At 37.4% G+C, this 26325-nt stretch overlaps 1 protein-coding gene across 1 annotated transcript in view; it reads right to left on the bottom strand.

Annotated features, from left to right (window-relative positions):
• Window positions 1-24857, bottom strand: part of LOC136256604 (hemicentin-1-like) — a 56327-nt gene extending 31470 nt beyond the window's left edge. Inside the window, exons 1-20 of the mRNA XM_066049587.1 lie at window positions 24662-24857; window positions 24259-24576; window positions 23486-23749; window positions 23033-23296; window positions 22689-22976; window positions 22236-22502; window positions 21612-21896; window positions 19418-19669; window positions 18702-18953; window positions 16861-17112; window positions 15931-16182; window positions 12495-12746; window positions 10418-10669; window positions 9241-9543; window positions 7736-7999; window positions 6198-6470; window positions 5444-5728; window positions 4379-4630; window positions 2252-2503; window positions 1160-1411 (exon numbers count right to left, since the gene is read on the bottom strand). Coding sequence (XP_065905659.1) covers window positions 1160-1411; window positions 2252-2503; window positions 4379-4630; window positions 5444-5728; window positions 6198-6470; window positions 7736-7999; window positions 9241-9543; window positions 10418-10669; window positions 12495-12746; window positions 15931-16182; window positions 16861-17112; window positions 18702-18953; window positions 19418-19669; window positions 21612-21896; window positions 22236-22502; window positions 22689-22976; window positions 23033-23296; window positions 23486-23749; window positions 24259-24576; window positions 24662-24734 — 5152 coding nt within the window. The 5' untranslated portion in view covers window positions 24735-24857. The remainder of the gene's footprint in view (window positions 1-1159; window positions 1412-2251; window positions 2504-4378; window positions 4631-5443; window positions 5729-6197; window positions 6471-7735; window positions 8000-9240; window positions 9544-10417; window positions 10670-12494; window positions 12747-15930; window positions 16183-16860; window positions 17113-18701; window positions 18954-19417; window positions 19670-21611; window positions 21897-22235; window positions 22503-22688; window positions 22977-23032; window positions 23297-23485; window positions 23750-24258; window positions 24577-24661) is intronic.
• Between the last annotated feature and the right edge of the window lie 1468 nt (window positions 24858-26325).

Raw genomic sequence — 26325 nt, 5'->3', positions numbered from 1 at the left:
CATTTTTAATTGCTCTATACAAATCCTATGAGCTCACATGAGTGTATCATACCTCCTCTGGGTTGCAGCACATATTACTATATTGTATTGATCTGTGTTATACGCTAATTTTTCATTGACTAAATAATTGGTAAATTGGCTAGTCACTGTCGAATTTTGAGCACTAATCCATAAAGAAAGGTGCCTTCTTTATTGGACAGTTACACACTGTCAAAAAGTTAAGGCTGCTTTCTATTAAGTAAATTTGCAAAGTCCTTTAGCAGTTTTATTCCAGAAGTGTATCAAGTGGCAAGTTATAGCAAAGCTCTCCACAATGCTAGAATTGAACCAAGTAAATCATAGCTATGAGTCACTCACTTCAACCACTACACTACAACTCATACGTTTATAATAAAGGCATGAAATGGTATACGTGTTAATATATTCAGTTAACATAATTGGATTTGCCAAGTTTCATTCTACTAGCACCCTTGAATTTGATGGCAGTTACAAAAGACAACCATCAGAAAATAAAGTAACTTCAGATGACGATTGTTTAGCATAACAACAGTCGTGATACATGCAGCAGTTGGTAACATTATCATCTGATGTCACTGGAATGCACACAGACAGACAGATGGATAGCTGTATGGAGCCACTTTGTCATTCTTGCTACCCTATGAGTAACGAAACCAATATTGTTCAAGGTGAGAACTAGTGCTATAGCTTATTCACGAATACGGACGGACCACACCACTTTATAGATAAGATGAAGTAACCACTCAACAATGATACATAGCCCTCTGGCCTTTTGTAAACTTTATATAATTTGTAAAATCACTAACCTGGACTGTACCGTGATATCCTTAGGACTTGTTGGTTCATAGATAAATGTGGCTATTACATAATGAACCATAATTGAATATCTAGGCATGTCTATAAAATGAATCCAATGATTACAGTTGTATTGGCTCAGGCTATTGGTTGCCTGTCACAGGATAATAGCCTGTAATAATATGTGCAGGGACTAGTAAACATTGTGATGGATGATTCGATGGAGACAGCTCTTCAGATAGATATTAAAACAGCTCATGAGATGATTACATGCAGGTCTTAGTCAAATTTACACAATAGCAGACAAATGTCTTAATGATTCACATAAACGTAAGCTTCAACTCACCATAAACAGTGATGGTGTTCATACTAGCTCCAGCATCATTAGTGACAGTACAAGTGTAATCCCCTCCATCAACTGTAGCTAGATCACTAATAGTAAGGGTGCTGGTGTTAGTAGTTGTGGTGGCTGAGAATGTATTAGTCCTGCTCCAACTGTATACTAAGTCTGGTCCACCCTCTGATGAACAGTTCAACTCTGACTGATCTCCATTATCATATGTGTTATCACCCATGATGACCACATTGTATGGAGCAACTAGATGAAGAAAAATGGTAGATTTACATGAACGTTACTTTGAGTACTGATGATTTAGTATGAAACAATTATGGATTTTTAACCATTCTAAAACTATTTTTATTTTTGTTGACCCATGGGAGCATAGGTGGATCTAGGAGACAGTAAGGGGGGGGGGGAGAAGAGGCAAGAAGTTTTTAGGTAAAACAGTGTTTATTACACACTAAGAGGAGAAAAATGGGACTCATAGTACACAATTTATATTCATTAGCATAACTTTGTTTGATATAGCTGGATAACTGAAGGGAATACACTTTGTATAAGACTGTAGATGGATACCTTCTAAATTTTTAAAATTAGATTTCCTAGGTTTGAATTTGGGAGCATTTTTGATAGCAATTAGAACAAGGATATAAAAATTAGTTAGCCTATCTGAGATAAAGCCTTTTTAATGGTAAAATGTACTAAATCAAAATAAAGTAGTATTGTTATACTTCGCAATAATTTATAAATTGAGTATTGCGACTGTTCTTATTAGAGTGTAGTGACTGCTCTATTAGAGTATCTCGATCTTTACACAAAAATTCTAACTTGCATTTAAAATTGTTGCCTTCTATTTGTCCATTGGCTTTCTTTACTTCTGAATACAGTGTGAATGCATGATACCAGTTTATGGTGTCAATATAATCCTTTAGGTCCAAGGGGACAAGAGTCCCCCCCCCCCCCCCCCCCCCCCTCAGATCCGCCTATGCATGGAAGTGCACACACCATCTTCCAGAAACAATTTCTGGAATTAATGCAGCTACCTGCAGCAAGCTGTGGGCATTTACCTAGAAAAAATTGAATGCCTCAAAGACTCACCATACACAGTAACAGTGGTACTGTTAGTTCCAGCATCATTAGTGACAGTACAAGTGTAATCCCCTCCATCAACAGTAGCTAGATCACTAATAGTAAGGGTGCTGGTGTTAGTAGTTGTGGTGGCTGAGAATGTATTAGTCCTACTCCAACTGTATTCTAAGTCTGGTCCACCCTCTGATGAACAGTTCAACTCTAACTGAGTTCCATTATCATATGTGTTATCACCCATGATGACCACATTGTATGGAGCAACTGTACAGGATAAATAACATACTTACAGCAGTCTACTGTATTTTCCAATGTACGAATACTCTCAACTAGTTTATACACATTCGTGAACATTGAACATGTATACATGACCAGATCTGCCACATGTTCACACAAGCTTATAAAATACACGTGGAATTTACATTGAATATTTGTATGCATTTACTATGCAACAACAGAGGTGTTAATAGCAAAAACCTTGTTTGCATTGTGTTTGTCAAAGTGAGAAAATCTTTGTTTTATGTAAGGAGATGTTATACATATCGAATATACTATTTCACTACCGTTGTTTTTGGATAGAGTTTGGATTCAACCTTACCATACATATCTCAAAGTTACTACTGTAGCACAACCCTGAGACGTACTGCTTGTTGAAAGGTTGCCTAGAGCAATCTTTTTTATCTTCACGTATTTTATAATTCTTGGCACTGAGTGTGTCCATCTTGACCAATAGCTATAAAAAGTTCACGCTCCGTCTGCATTGTGTTTCACAAAATGGAATGCAGATGTTCTGCTAAATGAACACTAGAGGAATGTCAAGGGAACACAAATGCAACCACAACACTAGCAATAAAAGGGAATACAGTGGTATGAGCCTCGTCAAAAGTACAACAATAGGTTATATAATAGTGTTATGACTATTATTCATTACAAGCATATGGTGTGTACAAAAATGTCTGCAACCCAGGTGTGTCCACCCAGCTACTGAGATAACCACAGCCATCAGCAGCATATTGAAGAGTAATTACAGCTGACTGGCCAGCTTACTGGCAATGATGAAAACAATAGAAGCCTGTACTACTTTTCATTAACATATACCAGTCCAAGGAAATCTCTAGTCTTGTCCCTAGCCGCCCAAGTGCTCGATCACGCAAAGGTCGTCTGGCGACTTTCTTGGCCCTAGTGGAGTATTGATACAAACACGTTTCTTGTGCTCATTCATGCTTACATAAACTTTTCATTCACTTGAAGGAGTATCACTTTATAAAAATCGCTGGAGTGACTAATGAATGCCGATTAAAAACTTTATGTACAAAAACTTTCTTAGCATTCGACTTAGAACAACAATCAACGACAAAGAAGACCTTTAGACAACCATTAAGCTAGTTTTTCAGGTGTATATTATTAATGCATACTTCCTGGGCCAAGAAGTTGGACTAATGTCACCAGACGACCTTCGCATGATCAAGCGCATGGGCGGATGGGGACGAGACTATGAAATTTCTTCTCATGTAGCCTAGCTCAGCACTCAAGCACTCGCTATAGTAAATAAAAATCTAGATTCTTCACTAAGGCAGTAACACACTACTGGACAATATATCCATGCTGTTACAATGGAATTCCCATAATCACCTTGAAATACCCATGAACGTATTTTTCATGGGTAATGAAATACCTATGAAATGCATGGAGCAAAATAATGTACCAATGAAAAACCCATGAACGAGTGAGTTTGTATGTATGTACAACCCATGAAAAACCTGTGAAATCACACCAATGAAAAATGTATGGAAAGCCTATGAAACACATTCATAGGTTTTCCACAGGATTTTCATTGGTGTGATTCCACGGGTTTTTCATTGGTACATTATTTTGCTCCATGCATTTCATAGGTATTTCATTACCCATGAAAAATACCAACTGAATCTTTCATGGGTATTTCAAGGTGATTATGGGAATTCCATGGTAATAGCATGAATATATTGTCCAGTAGTGACAAGTGCATTTAGCACCTAGCACCTAGCACCTGGCAATGACCTGGACTGCTTCTATTTAATGCATAGCTCTAGTGGATACCATGTAGTTGATGCGACAAGGATGTTAATTTAATGGTGTTTTTAAAAATGCAAAAAGACTCACCATAAACAGTGATGGTGTTCATACTAGTTCCAGCAGCATTAGTGACAGTACAAGTGTAATCCCCTCCATCAACTGTAGCTAGATCACTAATAGTAAGGGTGCTGGCGTTAGTAGTTGTGGTGGCTGAGAATGTATTAGTCCTGCTCCAACTGTATTCTAAGTCTGGTCCACCCTCTGATGTACAGTTCAACTCTAACTGATCTCCATTATCATATGTGTTATTACCCATGATGGCCACATTGTATGGAGCAACTGTACAGGGTAAATAAAGATCAGCACTAAGCTAGTATGTTTTAAACCAGTTATACACACTGTACTTATATGGATACAGTCATGCCAATGAGTTACACACATGCACATTTCACTTCCTCTAGGATGTGGAAAGAAGGTTATGTGCATGAGAACAAAGGTAAATGCATGAAGCACGCATTGCTGGCATCAATCGGTCAGTTGGCAAAAAATTCAAAAAACATTTAAAACACTATAATAACTTGCTGGAAGCATTTGGAGTCACTCTGAAGGTACATTTGGGTTTGACCAATACTGCCCTGTCATGAAGGAATAGTGAGGATGATGTTAAGTATATTTCAGTGTACTACTGTACTGTATGATAACAGTGTGGTTTTCTTATTTCTTAAGTTATGTAGTCCCATGCAAAAAAATGAATTTGCAATACCAAAAAGAAAACTGTTAACATATTTTGAGAAAGTGTATAGTTTCATGTTGAATCACAGCTACAGATATATACCATGAACACGTAAAATCTGAAAGACAGGCATGCAGTACTATATATCTTGTTTATTGGCGTGAAAATTGGTTAACGGAAAATCAACAAATCTCATAAACTAACTGTTCAAATTGTGTACTGACCCCATCTACCATAAACATGATCATGGGATTGATCTAAATAACATAACAGGCTGTCTTATAAAAATGTAGCTGGTAATCAAAGCCATTTCCACTGTACACACTCCAGTAAACAAATGTCCAAATGGTAAACTTAGTATTAGGATACCAAAATTTGAATGAATTGAATATTTGTTGCACCCTCAATGTATGCCTTACCAAACAAGGTGTACATATCAGAAGTATCGGTCATTCCATCAATAGTAGCTACACAGTGATAAGTACCAGTATCACTGGTTGATGAGGATGAGATGGTATAAGTTACACTGTCACTACCAGTGGCTACTGTTGACAATGAACCATCATCAAACTGCCACATCGTTATGATCCGAGGACCACCACTAGCAGTACAAGTCATTGACTGATTGTTAGTGAAATTCAGTAATAGTAAAGAACCAGTTAATGGTGGAGTAAACATGATATCAGAGATGTTTGGTTGGAGAACTGCAGCAAAAGAAAGAATAATGATGATTCTTTACATGTTACATTGTGCAAAAATTACAATGTACAAATGTACATAAGTACACATGTATTTGAAACAATATCATCTGAGTTTCAGATTGTTTTGTTTAATCGTGTGTATGTGTGTATGTGCAGCTGCTGGCAAAGAAGAACAAACGTAGCCAATTGTCTAAATCATAAAGATTGCATCAATAAACATTAACAAAGAACTAAAAAATCAACCGGTCTAAAAAAAACTGAATTTCTCTTATAACATCAGTGTACTATTGTACATTTTCGTGTACATTTAATGGCAGCATCCACTGGTTACACATTGGACAATTAATTAATTAATAATATCTGTAATATTGTGTTAGATGGGGTGGCACACAACAGCCACAATACAGATGTATTTTACTAACAAGACAAACAAGAAGAGATACAGAAGAAGACATAAACAAACTGAAATTACCTGACAGTGAAGCAGTGTTGGATACAGCAATTCCCTCAACGTTAGTAGCAATACAATAGTACCCAGTCTCATCCTGATCATATCTGGGATCAGAAATAGTGTACATTGGATTAGTTTCATTCCCAATTTCCATTCCAATATCAGAACCAGAAGCCACCACAAACCAACTGTAGTTGAGCATAGAGAATCCTTCAGCTCTACAACTGAAACTGACCGATACTCCTGGATAGACTGCTTGCATTGCAACGGGATGTTCAACCATGCTGGGCCGAACTGTATCAAAGAAAAATTGCATAAATTGAGTGAAACATTGGAGTAACCATAGTAACTATCTGGTTGTAATCATGCATACACAGCAAAGAAATGATATGCACTACAAGTTAAAATACACAAGTAGATTTCGTGCATTTACTACTCTGCAAAGAAAATACTCTAATTAAACAGTCATTTTGTTACCAAGTGATAAACTGACCAACATTTAGTAAACATGATACACTATTAACACCACCAAACAATTAGGCTAACGTACCTACATAGTTACCACTAAATAAACAGTCACTTTTAGGGCTAAACCAAAGGGACTGAACATGTTCTATGGAGCAGTAACGTGAGATACAGCCTTAACAACATCCTACCACATGTCTCACTTGCTTGTACAATAATAAACAACATCATTAATGGCAGTGTATAAATGAAAGGAATGTCATTACAACTACAGGTACACAATTCACAGATGGAGTGATGTGCACACTAAGGTCCTATACTACTTGTGAATCTATGAACAGCGTCTGTGCAATCTTATCATGCATACATAAATACATCCCCTTCTTTCAGACATTTATCTAAGAGCAGTGTAACAAATGTAAATTGCAGTGGTTCTGCACTTGTGTGTGGTAAATATTTTGCACCTTACCGTACAGTTAAGCATTCAACTCTGTGCAGTGGAACTACATCACCCCGGATTCCTTACTGTCCAAAAGACTTATTTGTGGTGATGTCCCATTTGCCAACGAGGGTACATGCTTGAACACTGAGCCAATGAGGACAATTTAAATTATTTTGCTACCACTGTGACACTGTGTACACATATACAAAGTTGAAACAGATCATGCAACTGACATTTCCCTTACTAATTTGCTTTGAGTTACTGAAGTAACATCTAAACAATATATAAATCAGATAGTAGTTGGCTTAGCATTTCATAATAATTGAAGATGACTGATACTGCATTTACACTATAGGTGTAGCGCAGCCTGGCTTGAGTCAGCACGGTTCGTCATTTAACCAAAGGTGTACGACAACAGGTAGTATGAGTATTAAAACAGATCTAGATGAAAGCAATGAATGCATTAGAGAGCAAGAAAGAACAATAGGTGGAGGTGAGAGAGAATGATGGGTACAGTTCACTGTTTGACTTTAGTCTCTTTACAATTGCTGCAATAGGGCAGCCACAGCTATGAACGTAAAACTTCAAATGTTTTAAATAATCCATCATAACGTGGAAGTAAACCGTGTTAATTATACTCAAAAACTCTCACCTATTAGTTGAGCTGGTGTTGAATTAGAAAATACCCCAAGGGAGTTACTAGCTTCACAGATATACTGTCCAGTGTGATTGTACAATACTGATATTATACTGTAACTGTTACTAGTCTCATTCTGTAGTAATGTCACAATTCCTGTTGGAGTATCTATCATAAACCATTGGTAGGCAAATGGTGGTGAACCAAACTCTGTACAGTTAAACATGATACTCTCTCCCAAAGTGACATTGTGGAGTGGAGGTGATATCACTGGTCGTTCTGTAGAACAAACACAATAGCTTGATAATTAATGTGAAAATAACAAGAAAAAAAATTAGATTTAAAATATACAACAGCTTATTGTTGACTCCCAATCAGTGGTCATATTTAGCTACATGGCCCTTTAGTTACACACATACGGTAGGTACCAGTTACATGTTGACTATGTTCTGAGTCATGTATGTTTTTGTTTAAAATTTGCCTGTACAATTTTTTTATCACAAGAAGATACACCTTATAATAGCTCTCTGTGGTGACATACAGTTTGTTTGAAATATGAAGAAACTTAACTATGGGTTCTGAGAATTTCTCAATGTATAGGAACAACACACACTATAAGGTTTTCAGCTACATAAAGCAAGGATAATATTACTGTACAGTAGTGTGACCAAGCTACTCCTACTATAGCTGGGGAATATTGTGTAGTAGGTGTAGACATTGTTGTATTTACACAATGAAATATGATCAATAGTGATTATCTTAAATACAGTGTACAAGCCATTAAAAGTCATCACTAAGTTGTAAACAACATGACAACAGTAACATGAGCATTTGGCTGCCCATGTTATGTATTTCATACATCCATAGAGAGATGAGCGTCAAAGAACTAAACAGTGTATTCATGAAACTTAATTATCAATTGACAGCCATTGCATGTATGACCAAATACAGTAAATGTCTAAAACTATCTTAGGATATGAAATGGATATCAAGACATGTACACTTACTACCTCCCTACCCAAATACACATGTGTATGGAATGAGCCATGTGATTGTCACATGCATTCTTTACTAAGAAACTTCCTATACACTACAGAGGTCTTTCACTATTCACAAGGCCATGATAAAATTCAATTCATGGCCACCTTGTAAACACTTCAATGTCTATTATGGTACATATTTCACATGCTACTCATAATGAATATTACTAGCTAATTACCCACATACTCCCCAACTTAATATTATGGTCACACATAGTCACATCATCCTGTGATGTGTTCATACCTTACCATCCCCCACATGGACTGGCTGACCAACTACACATTCAATAGTGCTGCATCATAAGAATGGGACCAGAATTTAAGGAGCATGCTGAGAGTGTATGTAATGTATGTATACAGTGTCCGTGTCCGTGTCCGTGTGTGTGTGTGTGTGTGTGTGTGTGTGTGTGTGTGTGTGTGTGTGTGTGTGTGTGTGTGTGTGTGTGTGTGTGTGTGTGTGTGTGTGTGTGTTCTACTCACCTACTACAGTGATATTGACCATGTCACTGTTCACAGTAGCAAGACCAGATTGACTACTAACAGCTTCACAGTAGTACACACCAGAATCATTAAACTCAGCCATCATAACTGTCAATGTACTAGTGATACTGTTCATTGAGGTAGTATTAACAATAACTCTATTACTGCTATCAGTGATGATGGTATTGTTGAGATACCATTGTATGGATGGTCTGGGGAAACCTTCTGCAGTACAGTCAAGTGTAAAACTGTTTTCAATCACCACCTCCTGAGCAATAGGATCAGTAGTGAATACTGGACCAACTGTTGATAAGAACAAAACAACTTCATTAACACACATCTTATATGACAAAACTTGGTGGAACTAAAGTTCCCAATTGAAGTAATTAATTTGTATTACAGTACAGCATGAAAATTAAATTTATGGTTTTGCTATATAATGCTACTAAATTAAGTTGAGATGGAAATTTAAGCTTGGCTTTTATAAATGATAGCAACATTAAGGTGCACTTAACCAGTGCTTTGAACCTCATGATTCATTCACTATATAGTTCCATACATGTGGTGAGCACCACATATACAATTGTATGGATGTGTGGCAGTTGTAGTGGCTTCCGCAACTTACAACTGAAGTGTTGGCTGTGTTGAGTTCATGAAGACTGAAGCACTTCAGTGGAGAAACAAATACTCTTGTAGGCAGCGAGAATCTTAGATATGACTAAGGTAATAAAATCTAGTCTAGCCGCATTATTCACTTGCAAAATTGATAACAGAATTTACAGTTGGTGTCTAAAACTTAATTTTCATGCTACATAAATGGTATTTGCCATTACGTATGTAGATTGTTCAATATTGGCTGCTTCGCAATATGTCTAACTTTTTGTTTGCGATGCCAATTTGTCAAACTTCCACTGTCTTTACAGTACATAATACTGTAGACGTCTCTATTAACAACTAACATCATGCAACCTGTGGACAGCATGATACATTTGCAGTAAAAATTCATAGCCGTCTTTGATGGAAATTCGTCAATAATTCTAAAGTTCACTTGGGAAATTTTTCTTGATTTGGGAAAGTCTCAAGATCAAAACTATTTTGTACATCATATTAATTTTGTATATAACTGTGTTTTGAATTATTATCGTAAATGTGTCATGTTCATGCGTGGCAAACTCACCATAGACAGTGATAGTACGATTACTAGTTCCAGCATCATTAGTGACAGTACAAGTGTAATCCCCTCCATCAACTGTAGCTAGATCACTAATAGTAAGGGTGCTGGTGTTAGTAGTTGTGGTGGCTGAGAATGTATTAATCCTGCTCCAACTGTATTCTAAGTCTGGTTCACCCTCTGATGAACAGTTCAACTCTAACTGATCTCCATTATCATATGTGTTATCACCCATGATGACCACATTGTGTGGAGCAACTGTACAGAATAAATGACACACAACAGTGAACTACAGTAGAAAGTTAAAAACCACTCATACACACTGTATATAAATGGATGTAGTCATGCCAATGAGTTGCACACAGGCACATTTCACTCTCTTCTAGAGTGTGGAAAGATGGTTATGTGCAAACGTACAAGTTGATATCATGCTACGTATGCCATGCACAAAGTTACTGACAAAGTTGTAAACTGTTCTCATTTTCATGTCATATGTATTTAAAGCTGACCACAGTTCCTTTCGTCTTCAAGCATTTTGTAATTCCTAGTAGTCTACGAGTATAATAGCATGTAATTTTTGACCAGGTGTGTACTCAGCCAGCTTTTGGAAATCATGTGTCTGTTTGTATGAATTTCTGCCCAGAATCTACTTATGCCTTAGTTTACAACTTATAAGTTTTAATCAGGTGTTCTGTTGTATTCCACACCTAGATAATCTTTTCAATTGTGTTACTATCTACCATAGCCACAGAATTATTTTCAACTTCTGGCTATCTTGAGAGCTTTCCATAGTCACTATTTTATGAAATAATGCTAAGTGCCCCCTGTTTCAGCACTTTTGCTGTTGTCATCCCTACTACTGTAGCTTGTAAAATTCCAACACTTGTTTGTTGGTCAAGCCTGTAACATTAGTTGCATTTGTCCAAAGGCCACAGTTTCTATTAGAAAAAAAAAAATCATTGCTTTTTATTTGTGAGATCCCTAACCAAATGTAAAATTTCAACTTTATCCTCACACTTGTTTGTTTACTGTTTCTGTAATAACATAATTCATAACTGGTGGCTGCAACAAAGAACCGTATTCATATGACTGAACACACACACACACCGACTATTAATTTTCAATAAATTATTACTGGTCATATATGTCTGCTTCACTTTCAGCTATGTATGTTCTGCCCGTTTTGAATGAGGAATAGCAAGACTGCAATCAATCCACTCATTACAATAATTACACACAGTTCTCGTGATACAGAAGAAGCATAGCTCACTATCCTCAATCAACACCTATGCAATAATGGAGGACACAAGGAGGACAAAGGTAAGTCCATGGTGCACACATTGTACCTAGGCTGGCAAAAAGGCATCAGTTAGCCAGTCAGTTTGAGGTCACAATTTGTATGCATGCCTAACCAATACTACACTGTCATGAACGGATAGTGCTTGGGTGATAAGGTACCATATCACAGGAAATTTTGACAAAGAAAATATTGGCAAATTGACGAATCAGTTCATTTTAATTTATCAAATGCCCCTAAAAGTACGTATTTAGATGCATGATTTCTTGACTTTTGTGAATTAATTCGTCAATGTTGATGAAATGTGGATTCTTCAATCTTTCTTTTTATCAAAATTTCCTGTAGTACGGTAGTATGAAAACTTCACATGTAGTGAAGGAAAAGGGTCACATGAAAAGGTACACATAACAGAAAAATGTTTCACCAAGAAGTTCTGAATCAGAAAAAGATTACATGTATGAAAAAGAAAGCACACACAGAGGGTAGAAAAAGGTTACCTAAGCCTGATAAGACAAATAGATGGCAAAAGACAGTGGTTAGAAACTTCTTTTAGTAAAGCCAAAGAATGAGTGCTTTGTTTGGCACAAAAAGCACTTTGATACTTGAAGTACTGTAGACAGCAATACAACTAATTGATCCAAAGCAAAGTAGACAGACAGTCAGTCACACAGCTTTATAGATAAGTCAAGGTCTGATACCATCAGTGTGACACATTGCAAACAGGTGTTTACTTACATGAAGATATTATACAAGGAAACTTGTTGCACAATTTCAAACAATACTCACCATACACAGTAACAGTGGTACTGTTAGATCCAGCATCATTAGTGACAGTACAAGTGTAATCCCCTCCATCAACTGTAGCTAGATCACTAATAGTAAGGGTGCTGGTGTTAGTAGTTGTGGTGGCTGAGAATGTATTAGTCCTGCTCCAACTGTATTCTAAATCTGGTCCACCCTCTGATAAGCAGTTCAACATTAACTGAGTTCCATTATCATATGTGTTATCACCCATGATGACCACATTGTATGGAGCAACTGTACAGGGTAAATAACACACAACAGTAGTAACTTATAAACCAACCATACACACTGTATGCATTCATGCTAATCAGTTGCATACGTGTAAGAGGAGGAAGGTAAGTCCATGATGCATACATTGTAGTTAGGCTGGCAAAAAAGATATTATCGGTTAGTCAGTCAGTTAGCAGAAATTTCAGAAACTTTAATATAGGTCAAGGGGGTCTGAAGGTGACAGGTTTTACTGTATATATTCGTACAAAGTTTTTTTAAAAAATCATTAAAATGTGTTAAGCACAAGTGCTGAAGGTCTGTAGGACATCTGATCCTATAACCTGTTTAAAGATGTTATATCAAGTATGTATGAAAAGGTACGAAAAGGAGAAAAAAATACAGGCAGTACTGTACATTAGAAGTTTGGGCTTTTCTGGCCAAAAAATATAATGCCTTCATGACGCTTTGGCAGTATTGGTTTGAAATCCAAAAGTGCTTTCAGTACGACCTGAAATGCTTCCAATAGATTGCTATAAACATTTTTTTTTATAAATATTTTAATCTACTGACTGACTGCTTGACTGACGTAACTTTGGTTTGTCATTAGATTGGTTACAGTATAACCTAATTAAAAAGGAGTCACAACAGCAATGTCGAAGAGCATATAATAATTATATTTATAATCTGGCCGGACAAGGAAGATCAGTTTCAAAGAAATTGTGGTCGTTTATCAAATCACAAAGGAATGATCACTGTGGTGTGGCAACTCTACAGGATGATGGAATTGTTTTTAGTGACCCACAAGGCAAGGCAGATTTAATCAATGAGGCTTTTACCACGGTCTTCACAAGTGAGGACACATCAACGGTGCCTATTCTAGATGGCACACCATACCCAGAAATGCCTCCCATAGACATCAGTACAGAGGGCATTATTCATCTTTTAGAGAATCTTGATACATCTAAAGCTCCTGGCCCTGATAAGGTTCCAACTAGACTTCTAAAGGAACTTGCTTTTGAGTTTGGACTCATCTTATCTGTGATTTACAAGGCATCATTGGAACAAGGTCAATTACCTCATGATTGGAAGAATGCAAATGTGGTTCCAATATATAAGAAAGACGATAGGTCTTGCCCATTGAATTATCGGCCGGTTTCTCTAACATGCATATGCTGTAAAGTGTTCGAGCATATTATTAGTTCTAACATTTATAAACACCTGGAGGATAATAATATCTTATGCAATAATCAGAGTGGTTTTAGAAAGGGTCACTCTTGTGAAACCCAACTTCTATCAACTGTGGATGACTTTCAACAAAATTTGAATTCAGGCTTGCAAACTGATGTGCTGTTACTAGATTTTAAGAAAGCGTTCGATAAAGTTCCACATCAACGTCTGTGCCATAAGTTATCACATTATGGGATTCGTAACAATACCCTCAATTGGATTCAGAATTTTCTGAAAAATAGAACTCAACAAGTGATTATAAATGGATATAGCAGTAGCCCTAGTAATGTGATATCTGGAGTCCCTCAGGGGACGGTCTTAGGGCCATTATTATTCCTCTGCTATATCAACGATCTACCCGGTAATGTTAAATCATCTGTTAGGCTTTATGCTGATGACGTGTTGCTCTATCGAGCGATACATTCTGCTGCAGATCATGATATTTTACAACAAGACCTGCATTCACTAACACAATGGGCAAAAACATGGCAATGACGTTTAATTTATCCAAATGTGAGCTACTGCGCATTACAAACAAACAAAACCCCTCAAGGTATTGTTATCATATGGATGGTGAGGAGGTGAGATCAGTGCCTAATGCAAAGTATTTGGGAGTTATTCTGGATGAGCATTTAACATTTAATGAACATATTAAGAAAATTGTTAATAAAGCAAACCAAGTTAGGGTTTTTTTACAAAGAAACATTAGTTCTTGCCCAGCTAGGGTGAAAGAAGCCTGCTATATATCTATGGTGAGACCAGTTGTTGAATATTCTAGTGTTGTGTGGTCACCTTTTACAAATAAAAACATAAACTTAGTTGAGTCGGTGCAGCGTAGAGCCGCAAGATTTGTGACTGGTGATTTATGTCTAGTGTCACAGGGATGTTAAACTCACTTGGATGGACATCTTTGGAGTGTAGGCGAGAAATTTCACGGGTTATCATGCTTTTTAAAATATTACATAATGAAACATCCATTTCCAGTTACCACCTTCCTATGCCAATAACCACATGTACAAGAGGGCACTCTTACAGATTCAGACAGGTATCAGCCCACTTAAACATTTATTTGCACTCTTTTTTCCCTGCCACTATCAAAATATGGAACAGCCTCCCAGCTACTGCAATTGAAGCAACCAATGTAGATGACTTTCAGAAAAGGATTGTAGACTATTTATGTATTAATCCAGCTATATAGTCTAAAATGTTGTACATTTTGTTTTCTTGCATGTATCTGTGCTTTATACTCCCTAATGGAGGTCTGCACAGTATTAATAATAAATAAAATAAAAACTTGATAACTTGATAACGGCTCAGGCTACAAGGTTGATTATTTCACTGTTTGATGTCGCTTCAACTTGACAGGTGTCTTTCAACATACTGCAGTAAAATACAATGTATGACTCATTGACTTACCTTTGTTCTCCTTTGTGTCCCATTCATTTTTATTGACACCACAAAGTGTAATTTACAGTAGTGCCACACGATGGTTTCCCTATGTTTGTAATGGAAATTGTTCGAGTTTCGGTTGTGACTGGATTGATTTCAGCGGTTCTTTCCATAGTTTTCTTCATTTGTAACGCTGTGTAATGGGCTTACAGCCAAAAACAAAGTATAATGGCCACTTTGCTATTTCAGTAATTGATAGTTGGGGCATGCACTCAAGAAAAAACAATAAATCTGATGCCATTCTTTTTTCTAATGTGGTATGTGTGGGTTCATTAGTCACAAAATGCTAACAAATAAGTAGAATAAAAGTTAAGTTTGATTAGGGATCAAAGAAATAAAAAGCAATGAAACAAGAGAGGTTGTCTAGATATACTAGTGGACGTTTAATCTCTAATTCAGTCAAATGTCCACTAGTAATATCTTCAGCTTCCCTTGTCTCACTACTTTTTATTTCTTCGATCGCTAATCAAACCCAATTGTTCCTTGTACTTGTACAATATACGTTATTTAATTTAGAAGTGCAAAACCTCACCATAGACAGTGATAGTACGGTTACTAGTTCCAGCATTATTATTAACAGTACAGGTGTAATCTCCTCCATCAACTGTAGCTAGATCACTAATAGTAAGGGTGCTGGTGTTAGTAGTTGTGGTGGCTAAGAATGTATTAGTCCTGCTCCAACTGTATTCTAAGTCTGGTCCACCCTCTGATGAACAGCTCAACATTAACTGAGTTCCATTATCATATGTGTTATCACCCATGATGGCCACATTGTATGGAGCAACTGTACAGAGAAAAGAATACACAACAGTAAGTTTGGTCATACAAATGTATACATATACACTGTACATGACATAGTCCTTGGGTACATGTCTATTTCTATATACATAGTTAAGGGAAGAAGTTGGTGATGTAAAAAAAGGTAGGCACACATCGAGAGGGAAAGTACGTACTGTACAACAGGAAAATGTGACAAAAGAAAAAGATTTGACGAATGAGCTAAGAGTTTAATTTGTGAAACATCCATAGCATCCCTAAAAGTACATATCTATATTTTGTCCACATTCAATTCATCAATGCTGATAAAGTGTGTATTCATCAATTTTTCCTTTCATCAAAATTTCCTGTTGGCATCATAAAAACTCAACATGAAGTGAAACAAAAGGGTAACATGAAAAGGTACATGTATCAGGAATATGTTCACTATTAGAGGAAAAGGTCACATGAAAAAGGAAAGCACACATAAAGGGTAAAAATGGTTACCCCAGTCAGATAAGAAAATAGATGGCAAATGACAGTGGTTAGAAACAGTCAGACAGACAGACAGACAGACTGACTGACTGAAATAATGATAATTATAGTTAAAGCCTGAAACCATCAGTGAAACATCTGTAAACAGGTGTTTATTTACATAAGGATATTATACAAGGAGACTTGTTGCATAATTTCAAACAAAACTCACCATAAACAGTGATAGCACGGTTACTAGTTCCAGCATCATTAGTGACAGTACAAGTGTACTCCCCTCCATCAACTGTAGCTAGATCACTAATAATAAGAGTGTTTAAATTAGTAACTATGTCATTTGAGAATGTATTAGTCCTGCTCCAACTGTATAATAAGTCTGGTCCACCCTCTGATAAGCAGTTCAACATTAACTGAGTTCCATTATCATACGTGTTGTTACCCATGATGACCACATTGTATGGAGCAACTGTACAGGGTAAATACACACAGTAGTATTAAGGTAGTTAAGTAACCAACAGGGACTGATAACCACTCTACATAATTGTGTGGGAGAACACTAAACCTTCGTTCTTTACTTGATATAACATAAGTGATGTACTATTAGCCACAAACATAGGATGGAAAATGTTATTGATTTTGAAAAGGTATAGCAAGTTGTAGACATGTACCTAGCTTGAAATATCAAGACACACTGCATCATCTTGAAATGTGAATAGCAGGTAAGATTAAAGAAATTACTGAGTATGTATAACAGGACTGAAGCCAGTTGTGTATATCAAAAATCTTATATGCAGTAAGTCATCTTAATGTGGACATTAAAAAATAAGGACATTTGTATTAAGGAACTCAATGTGATTAGTACATAAGAAGCTTTTGATTGGTCCCAAGATAGTACACTAGAGTCTGAATATATTTCAAGAGGAGTTGCTATAATCTCTGACCCTTAAAACAGTTACTACACATAATCTTAAATATCTACATTACGTGTAATATATGTGAACATTCATCTCAAGCATTAGAGCACAAATGCCTTGCTGTTATATCGGTTTAGATTATATTTGGGTAAGGAATCTCATATACTCCAGCAGTGGCACTTAATTGCATCATGTAAGCATGCATGGTTACTATGGTGATAGCTTTTGTTGATGCTGCTGGAGAAAGAAATCTATGGAATTTATAAACTACTCAAGCTCAGGTCCTTAGTAGTTCCCTTGCTGTGCTGATGTGCTACAGCCTCAGGCCTTCAGGTTGATAAATTCCATAGGCATCACATTGTGCCATATAAGTATACGTTAAAGCACTGCCGTGAGTGCTATATGAAAAATAAAATACGAGGCACGTGGCCGAGATGCTAATAAAGCACAAGGCAAAGCCGAGTGCTTTATTAGCATCAAGGCCAAGTGCCGAGTGCTTCAGTTTTCATATCATACAAGCAAGGCAATGCTTTAAATGATTTATGGAACTTTCTAGTCATGTAGCTTCATCATACACTAGGACTCGCAATCAACACACATTGCACAAAGTACTAACAGCCTGAATGCAAAGTAACTCACATGTAGTTCACCATAGTTTGACATAGTAGACGTTCATCTCGTATTTTGGCAGGTTTTGGTCACAATCCACAATTGATTCTGTTGTGACACATGGTGAAGTATTTCCGTGATATCTCCAGGACTTGTCCGTTTACATTAAGAAATGTAACAGCAATGTTCGTTGCCTTCTCCCACCCATCATCACAGAGCATTTAGGTATGTCTATAAAAGCAATCCAGTGGTAGAACTCGTATTGGCTGGGGTGATTGACCACTCAGCGCGGCAAGGGCTATATATCAGCCTTCACCAGCTTGGGTGAATAGTCGTACTGGTGTGAGCGCCGCTGGCTATTATCCTGTACTAAAGCATGTGGGCAACTGTGCTTTATTGCCCACAAAGAGTGCTTTATTTTCTTTGTGGGCAATAAGGCACTGTTTATCCTAAAGTGTACTTTATGAAATTTAAAGTACGCTTTTTCCTTTGATCTCACCGATACAAATTTCTATAACTATTATTAACTCACCATACACAGTAACAGTAGTACTAATAGTTGCAGCATCATTAGTGACAGTACAAGTGTAATCCCCTCCATCAACTGTAGCTAGATTACTAACATTAAGGGAGTTGGTATTAGTAATTGTGCCATTTGAAAAATCATTAATCCTACTCCAACTGTATACTAAGTCTGGTCCACCCTCTGATGAACAGTTCAACTCTAACTGATCTCCATTATCATGTGTGTTATCACCCATGATGACCACATTGTATGGAGCAACTGTATGTAAAGAACACACAGGTTTAACAGTACAGCTAGTAATATCTAAATTGTGTAGCTTTAGATTCATGCACATACAAATATGTATATGACTGGTTTTGCCACAATCAGACATGTTAGCACAAACAATGATTCTGAGTTTACAACGAACTTGAATAAGTTCATTCATGCAGTAATAGTCTCTAAACTTTCCTTGCTCCACACTAGCTTTTTCTTGCTTTCCAACAAAGCTTAGTATTATTGACCTAAGTATGGCACAAAACTCTTGTGGTATTGGAAAGTTAGTGCATGTAGTGTTAACAAGCACCAGCAGCTTCATCAGGGAGGCTGGGTTTTGGCCTCATACCTTCTATCATATTACTCAGCCAATACATGTACCATACACTAAAACAATTTCATCCACTGACAGCATACGAATGATAATCACAAAACAATTTCAATTTCTGTACAAAGTACTCACTCACCAAACACGGTAACAGAGGTACTTGTAGATCCAGCATCGTTGGTGACAGTACAAGTGTAACTTCCACCATCAACTGTAGCTAAATCACTGATATTAAGAAGGCCGGCATTAGTAGTTGTGGTGGCTGAGAATGTATTAGTCCTGCTCCAACTGTAAACCAAGTCTGGTCCACCCTCTGATGAACACGTCAATTCTAACTGAGTTCCATTACTACGTAAGGTGTTGCCCATGATGGTCGCTTGATATGGAGCAACTGTAAATTAATACAGGCATGAATGATCTGTATGTACAATACACTGTACCACACTGCAGGAGAAACAAATTTCATTAGCAAAAACAAGTTGATGTTGTGCTACTTCTAAAAAACCAGGCGCCAAGCAGCTAGCTAACTCATCTGGAATAACTATAGACAGTATATACTACTATGAATTAACCAACTATGTATTACTACTTTACAATAGGGTAGTTTGATAATATAATTAGCTATTTCTCGTATTTCGTAATTCATGAAATATTCGTAATTCATTCAATTACGTTGCTATGCACTGCTAAGGAAGCGTTTGTTAAATAAACCGCTTTAACCAACATATTACACACAAAACTATCTTCTAAACTGTTTTATAGTGTGACTAACGTGTTTTTTCCCACAAATTCTCTCGACAAAGCCTCAAAGCTGCTCTTCATTTTCGTTCGCATACGTAAGGGATACGCCCCCTTTCAACTCGAAGCGATAGGCTATTCCTGGCAGTGTACGAGGCCTGCACCGTTGTTTTTCAGTTGCTAAATGCCTGAAAACCTCAAGGGGAAGGTAGTCTAAGGAAAGTCACCACACCCGTATTTCAGTCCGCCGAAAAGAAACCACCTCAGAGCAAAGTTCACCTGTGCAGAAGTTTAATACAGACTTCATTTCACTTTTACTTCTTACGTAAAAGCTGCTTTTACCGTTATTAAACGATTTTGCTCACGTGGGTGCGTACGGACAAACATAGGTAGATAGGTACATAGGTAAATAGATAGGTACACACACACACTTTTACGGAAACAATTACAGTAAACCAGGCGCACGCCCACAGCCGGCCTTCGGCCGGCTGTGGGCATGCGCCTGGTTTAAAAATATATTTCAGCATCATTCTTAAAATAATTGACAAATGCAGCACATACAGGAAAACACTCTTTATGTAGTGTAGAAGATTAGAGCAAGAATCAAGTCAAAATGTGTATTATGCTAAGGATAAACCCATAAGCACTGACATGCTAATAGCTGCGATGTCTCAACTTCCTAAGATATATAGCATGTGCACAAATTCATACTCCTGAGATGATCATTCCAGCAATATGAATCATTGCAAGGTCCTAGTGATGTCAACTTGGAAATGAGAGTTTATATAGTAAGTTAGTAAATAAGAGAAGCATAAAAGCACCACCAATTGTGCTTATGATTTAGAATCTACACATAAATCTGCACAAAGAGCATATATACTGTCCATATATAGATCAAACTACAGTGTACGTATTTCAAACAGTTTCTGTGCTTGTACATGTATGTGTAGTACGTGCGTGAGCGTGTAGGCCCATATGGTAACATGCCACTCTAGCTCTGGTGGTGTGGCTAATGGTAGCAGCCCTGGCCTTTACCAAGTGGTGGAGACCACACAGGGTAGAATTGGCCTTGCAAGTCAACATCACCATGCTCCATACATGGACTAATAAGAGAACAGGTCCCAGCTATTGTCAGTGACACATCCACTCTCATTGAGAGAGAGTCATCAAATTGTTTGTAATTAGGTTACCCAACATCCAATGGCTAGGTGGGTGGGTGTCTCCCATGGGGTTGAGAATCCAGGACCGGCAGTCAACAAGAATTAAAGAAGTCTGTATGTACGTGCATGTGTTGTGTGTGTATACCACTTCTTGGTGGTGTGGCATCCCTGTCCTTAACTGTGTGGTGGAGACCAGGCAAAGTCATACAGGTTACATTGTATATGGCAAAAACAGGGCGTACATTATATGCATACAGGTCATGATTTAGTGCAGGAAGAATAGCCTTCATTTTAGAGGACCAGTTTCATCCAATATTGTCCTTTACCTGTCCACCCTTCTGAGGACACACCCACATAGCTAAGACCAGCAGAAGTGTGTGTATGTAAGGAAAGATGTATACTTGTAATAAACATGTGGACAATACACAGTCTTACCAAACAGAGTGTACATATCAGAAGTATCGGTCATTCCATCAATAGTAGCTACACAGTAATAAGTACCAGTATCACTGGTTGATGAGGATGAGATGGTATAAGTTACACTGTTACTACCAGTGACTACTGTTGACAATGAACCATTGTTAAACTGCCACATGGTCATGATCCGAGGACCACCACTAGCAGTACAAGTCATTGACTGATTGTTAGTGAAATTCAGTAACAGTGAAGAGTCAGTTAATGGTGGAGTAAACATGATATCAGTGATGTTTGGTTGTAGAACTGCAGCAAGGTAAACATATACCACAATGGAACCTGATACTCCATTATGTGGTCAAAATGACTACAAGAATGTGACCTGAACGATATGAGGTCACTCAGTGATGTAGACTATTAGGAATTATACCTAATGTAGAATATTGATGTGGTTACTAAAATAGCTATTATGGAGGGAACTAAACCACCAGAAAGGTTCAAATAAGGTACAATCATTTGTTAAGTAGATACATCCATTTCATACACACGGATATGATAGTGCAGTGTATTGTGAAATCAATGTGAAAAAGTGCAAAGTAACAGGCCTTACTTGTACACACAGAACTTAACAGAAATTCATCCTACCTGTTAGTGTGACATTATCACTCTCCACTGTGACTGAGTTACCAGCAACTCTACACATCACTACAGAGTTGGAATCAGTGTAGTTAATATTAGTCAGAGTGTAGCTGTTGCTGATGGTTTGTCCAGAGGCTGTTCCCATCTCAGAGGAGACCATGGCACCATTAATGTACCATGTGAAGGTTAGGTCTGTGGTAGACTGGACACTACACATCCAAGTGACATCTTCACCAGGAAATGCTGACATGTTCATTAATCCATCAACATTGTCTAATAGTTTGACAAAAATACATAATATGTTTTCCTTGTAACAATGAATTTTATAAACCAGCACATTGTCAAGCATATAACTTATTAATCTTTAGCAATATTCAGTGTTATTTTACTGTGCAGTTTTATTCACACTCATGTACACAGACCTACAGACTACTGGTTAAGAAACTGTACCCAACTCACCAACAACACCATTAACAGTTGCTGTACTATTCAGTGACATTGTTACTACAGTACTTGTGATCTGACACACATAATCTCCTGTATTGTTCAGCTGTACACTGGACAATGATAATGTGCTACTAGTAACAGTAGTGTTCATATCTGATGTTATTCCATCACTTATAATCATGTCATTGTACAACCATGAAATAGTTGGTACAGGGAAGCCATCAGCAGAACAAGACAACATCACTTGGGTGCCAACTAGTACTTCTGTGTCTTGTGGCATAACAACAAATCGTGGAGCAACTATAGGTCAACAGATAACAATACATCACATCTCAGACACACTACACTATACTCACCATTAATGGTAACATTTGCTGTACTATTCCCAGCATCATTACTGACTCTACACTCATACAGTCCTCCATCAGTAGCCTCAACACTAGTGATGTTTACTACACTATCATTATCAAATAACATGTCATCCTTGAACCAGCGATACATGTTAGCAGGACCTCCAGCAGCAGTACAATCAAGTACTAAGGAATCTCCATTATTCACAGTTGTAGGGTTTGTAACAGCCAGCGCACTGGAATCAGTAATCATCACATTATGAGGAGCAACTACACAAAGACAGTTAATACACTGGCTGAAGGTTAACTTATCAGCTCATGTTTATGTGAGAGAAATCTCACCTACTACTAGATACAACTAGATACAAACAGTAATGTAAACAATTAATACACTGGATAAAGAGTGACCTTATTAGTATATGTGCCTAATTCAGTAGTGTTATGTAAAAGAAATCTTACCTACTACCAAGATAGTTGATTCCATCTGCTCTGAATCAATAGTGGCACGGCATGTGTAGTTTCCTAAATCGTTATTGCTGGCTGACGTGATAATACGAGTGACCATGCTATCCCCCATCATTCCATTTTCAATATCCATTCTATCTCTCTGCCATGCCAATTCCAACCTTGTCCCACCCATGGCTGAACAGGTTAAATTTACTGAGTCACCAGATTGTAGTAATACTGGAGATGGTGTTACGGACAGTATCATTGGAGTTAACACTGTAATGGAGATCATTATAATACAGTTGAGAATTTCATATTGCAGTAACAATTGGCTGTTCTGTAGACACTTTTGGGCTTGCTTATACCCCACCAATACTACCAACAGTACCAAGATGCCATGAAGGTATTGTTAGTCTGGTTCGGGGGTGATGTTTGGCCAGAAAAGCCATGATCCCTGGGACATTACTATGCTATCCTGTTGTCATAGTAACCTGTATTCTATCAGGAAATATTCTATTTATTAGTTTAAGGTTACAGTATAGTGACTGGCAATCATTCAAAATTTTGAACATCTATAACCAATCTAGCAGTGTGAAAACTTTAAAGTGAACATGAAGCCCTTCAAATTTATTGTTTTGTGTAGCTACAGTGCAGGTTAAATTGTAGTAATACTGGAGATGTTGTTATGGACACTATTACTGGAGATAGCACTGAAATGGAGATCAATGACACAACACAATTGAGGAATTCCAATCAGTCACAAACAGGTTAATTAATACACTTACCTGTTAAATACGAAATAGAGCTCTGGGTGCAGTTGGCCACACTGCAATTGGGTGAATTGCAATAATATCCATCGCCATTATCAGTGTAGTTGACATTTAATATGGTCAATGTGCTATTGTGCACTATATCTCCCCCACCACTCGCACCAGTTGAACCTTCCTCATCAGCATCCTCTGCAAGCAACATGCTCGTGTTTGTTGATCCGTTCTGTCTCGTCCACTGAAACACCACGTTATGGACGGTTGGTTCGACCAAGCTGCAAACAAACGATACATCTTGCCCAGGATAAACTGATACGTTGCCAGAAATAGTGATGGCTATACAAAAAGAAGGTCACGGTAAACACAATGTTTGACTCGCGCAAGTTTGTCAAGCCAAACAAACACAAAACACATCACTAACGCGGCATATTAGCAGAGACGATTCCAGTGAGAAACGCGAACGCTGCAATAATCGACTTTATTGTCAGCTCCATTACTGCAGGCGTCCCCTGTGACTAATTGGTGGTTCCTGTCGGCTAAGAATCTTTCTAAATGATCGAAGCGACGATGCGATGATCACTCGTCTAGATTGACAGGATACGTGCACAAACACGGAATAACGGACACTTCCGTTGCATTCAAAGGGGCAGGGTTGTGATATACAAACCCACAATCGAAAGAAGATATACTATTACCTTATTACAGGAAACACCTTTAATGGTGATAATCATTATGCAACTGCTCCATCTGCATAACAACCTATAGCCAATTGGTTGGTTTTGTGTGCTGTAGTTTATGCATAGTCGGCCCTAAGTCCAGACTTATGGGAATCACTCACCTCGGAATCACCATAATATTATGTGACCGGATCTGCAAGAATCCTATAATGTTAGTGCAAGTGCAAATATAAAAATGTGAAGAAAATGTACTGATTGACATTTTATATGCTGTTCTTGTTCAGAAATTGAGCATAACAATTTATATTATTAATAACACACTCAGCGCTGAGTGCATGTAACTACACAAAACAAAAGTGAAACTACTTTCTCAATCTATAGTCTTGTAGCATCATTAAGCTTATACCATTGTAAGGCTATAGACACCCTGTTACACCTGATCAACAGGTAAAATGTACAAATAAACTAATTACATGCATGAATACATAGTGATCATGTGTGATGAACAATATAGTCAACCAACTTCTTAAGCTGATGCTACTTCTTAGGGTGTTATTCTATAGATTTATAGACCCCAGGTACCTGGGGTTTATAAATCCCATGGTTCAGCAACTCTTCTTGTGAAATATTTCCTGGTATCTGTTCTTGACAAACAGATTTAAATAACTTAAAAGCGTGACCTCTGGTGTGGCCCGGTAGCTAATGCGGATTGAAAAGAGAATAGTTTATATCACATGACTTGTTGTGTAGCATTTATAGACAGCAGTGCAATCATGTCACCTCTGTAATGTCTAGCTATAATGCAGTGATGGTAAGTTAAGTACTTTCAATCAGTTAAGATGTCTTATAGATCTGATCAATTCATTCTAGTGGCATTCCACTGAATTTTTTCAAATCAATTTTTAGTTACCATATCCAATATAGGACGTACTTATGATTTGTACAGACGTGTAAATGAATCTGCAGAAATATTTAAAAAGTTATGGTTGTGTCTGTGTCACTAGTTAGTGTGGATTGTGAAGAGACCAGTATATATTATGTTGACTACGTCATCTCTTGCCCATCAACACTGTAATTAGTTGAATAGACAAATTGACTATGATAAGGTAAAATAAAACTTTGCCCCTAGCAACCTAATCTAATGTCTTTAAGTTTTAAAGGATAGCTTATACATGTATAGGTCACGAGATGGCTATGAAATTTGTAATTTTTCCCTGTACATTGTCAACTATGATGTCTCGAAGAGGCCAGTAATCACTTTGTTTCCCCGTCTGAGTAACCACATAGCTACACAATGTATAGGATTCAAAATCTTATGACCTATATATACACCACCAAGAGTTCATAATATTAAATACTTTAGGTTTAAGGAAGAAAATCCATCCCTCCTGGAGGAAGACTGAGTGTG

Source organism: Dysidea avara, chromosome 5 (genome assembly GCF_963678975.1).
Source record: "Dysidea avara chromosome 5, odDysAvar1.4, whole genome shotgun sequence".
In the NCBI taxonomy this organism is placed as follows: Eukaryota; Metazoa; Porifera; class Demospongiae; order Dictyoceratida; family Dysideidae; genus Dysidea; species Dysidea avara.
This window is presented reverse-complemented; position numbering and strand designations above follow the sequence as displayed.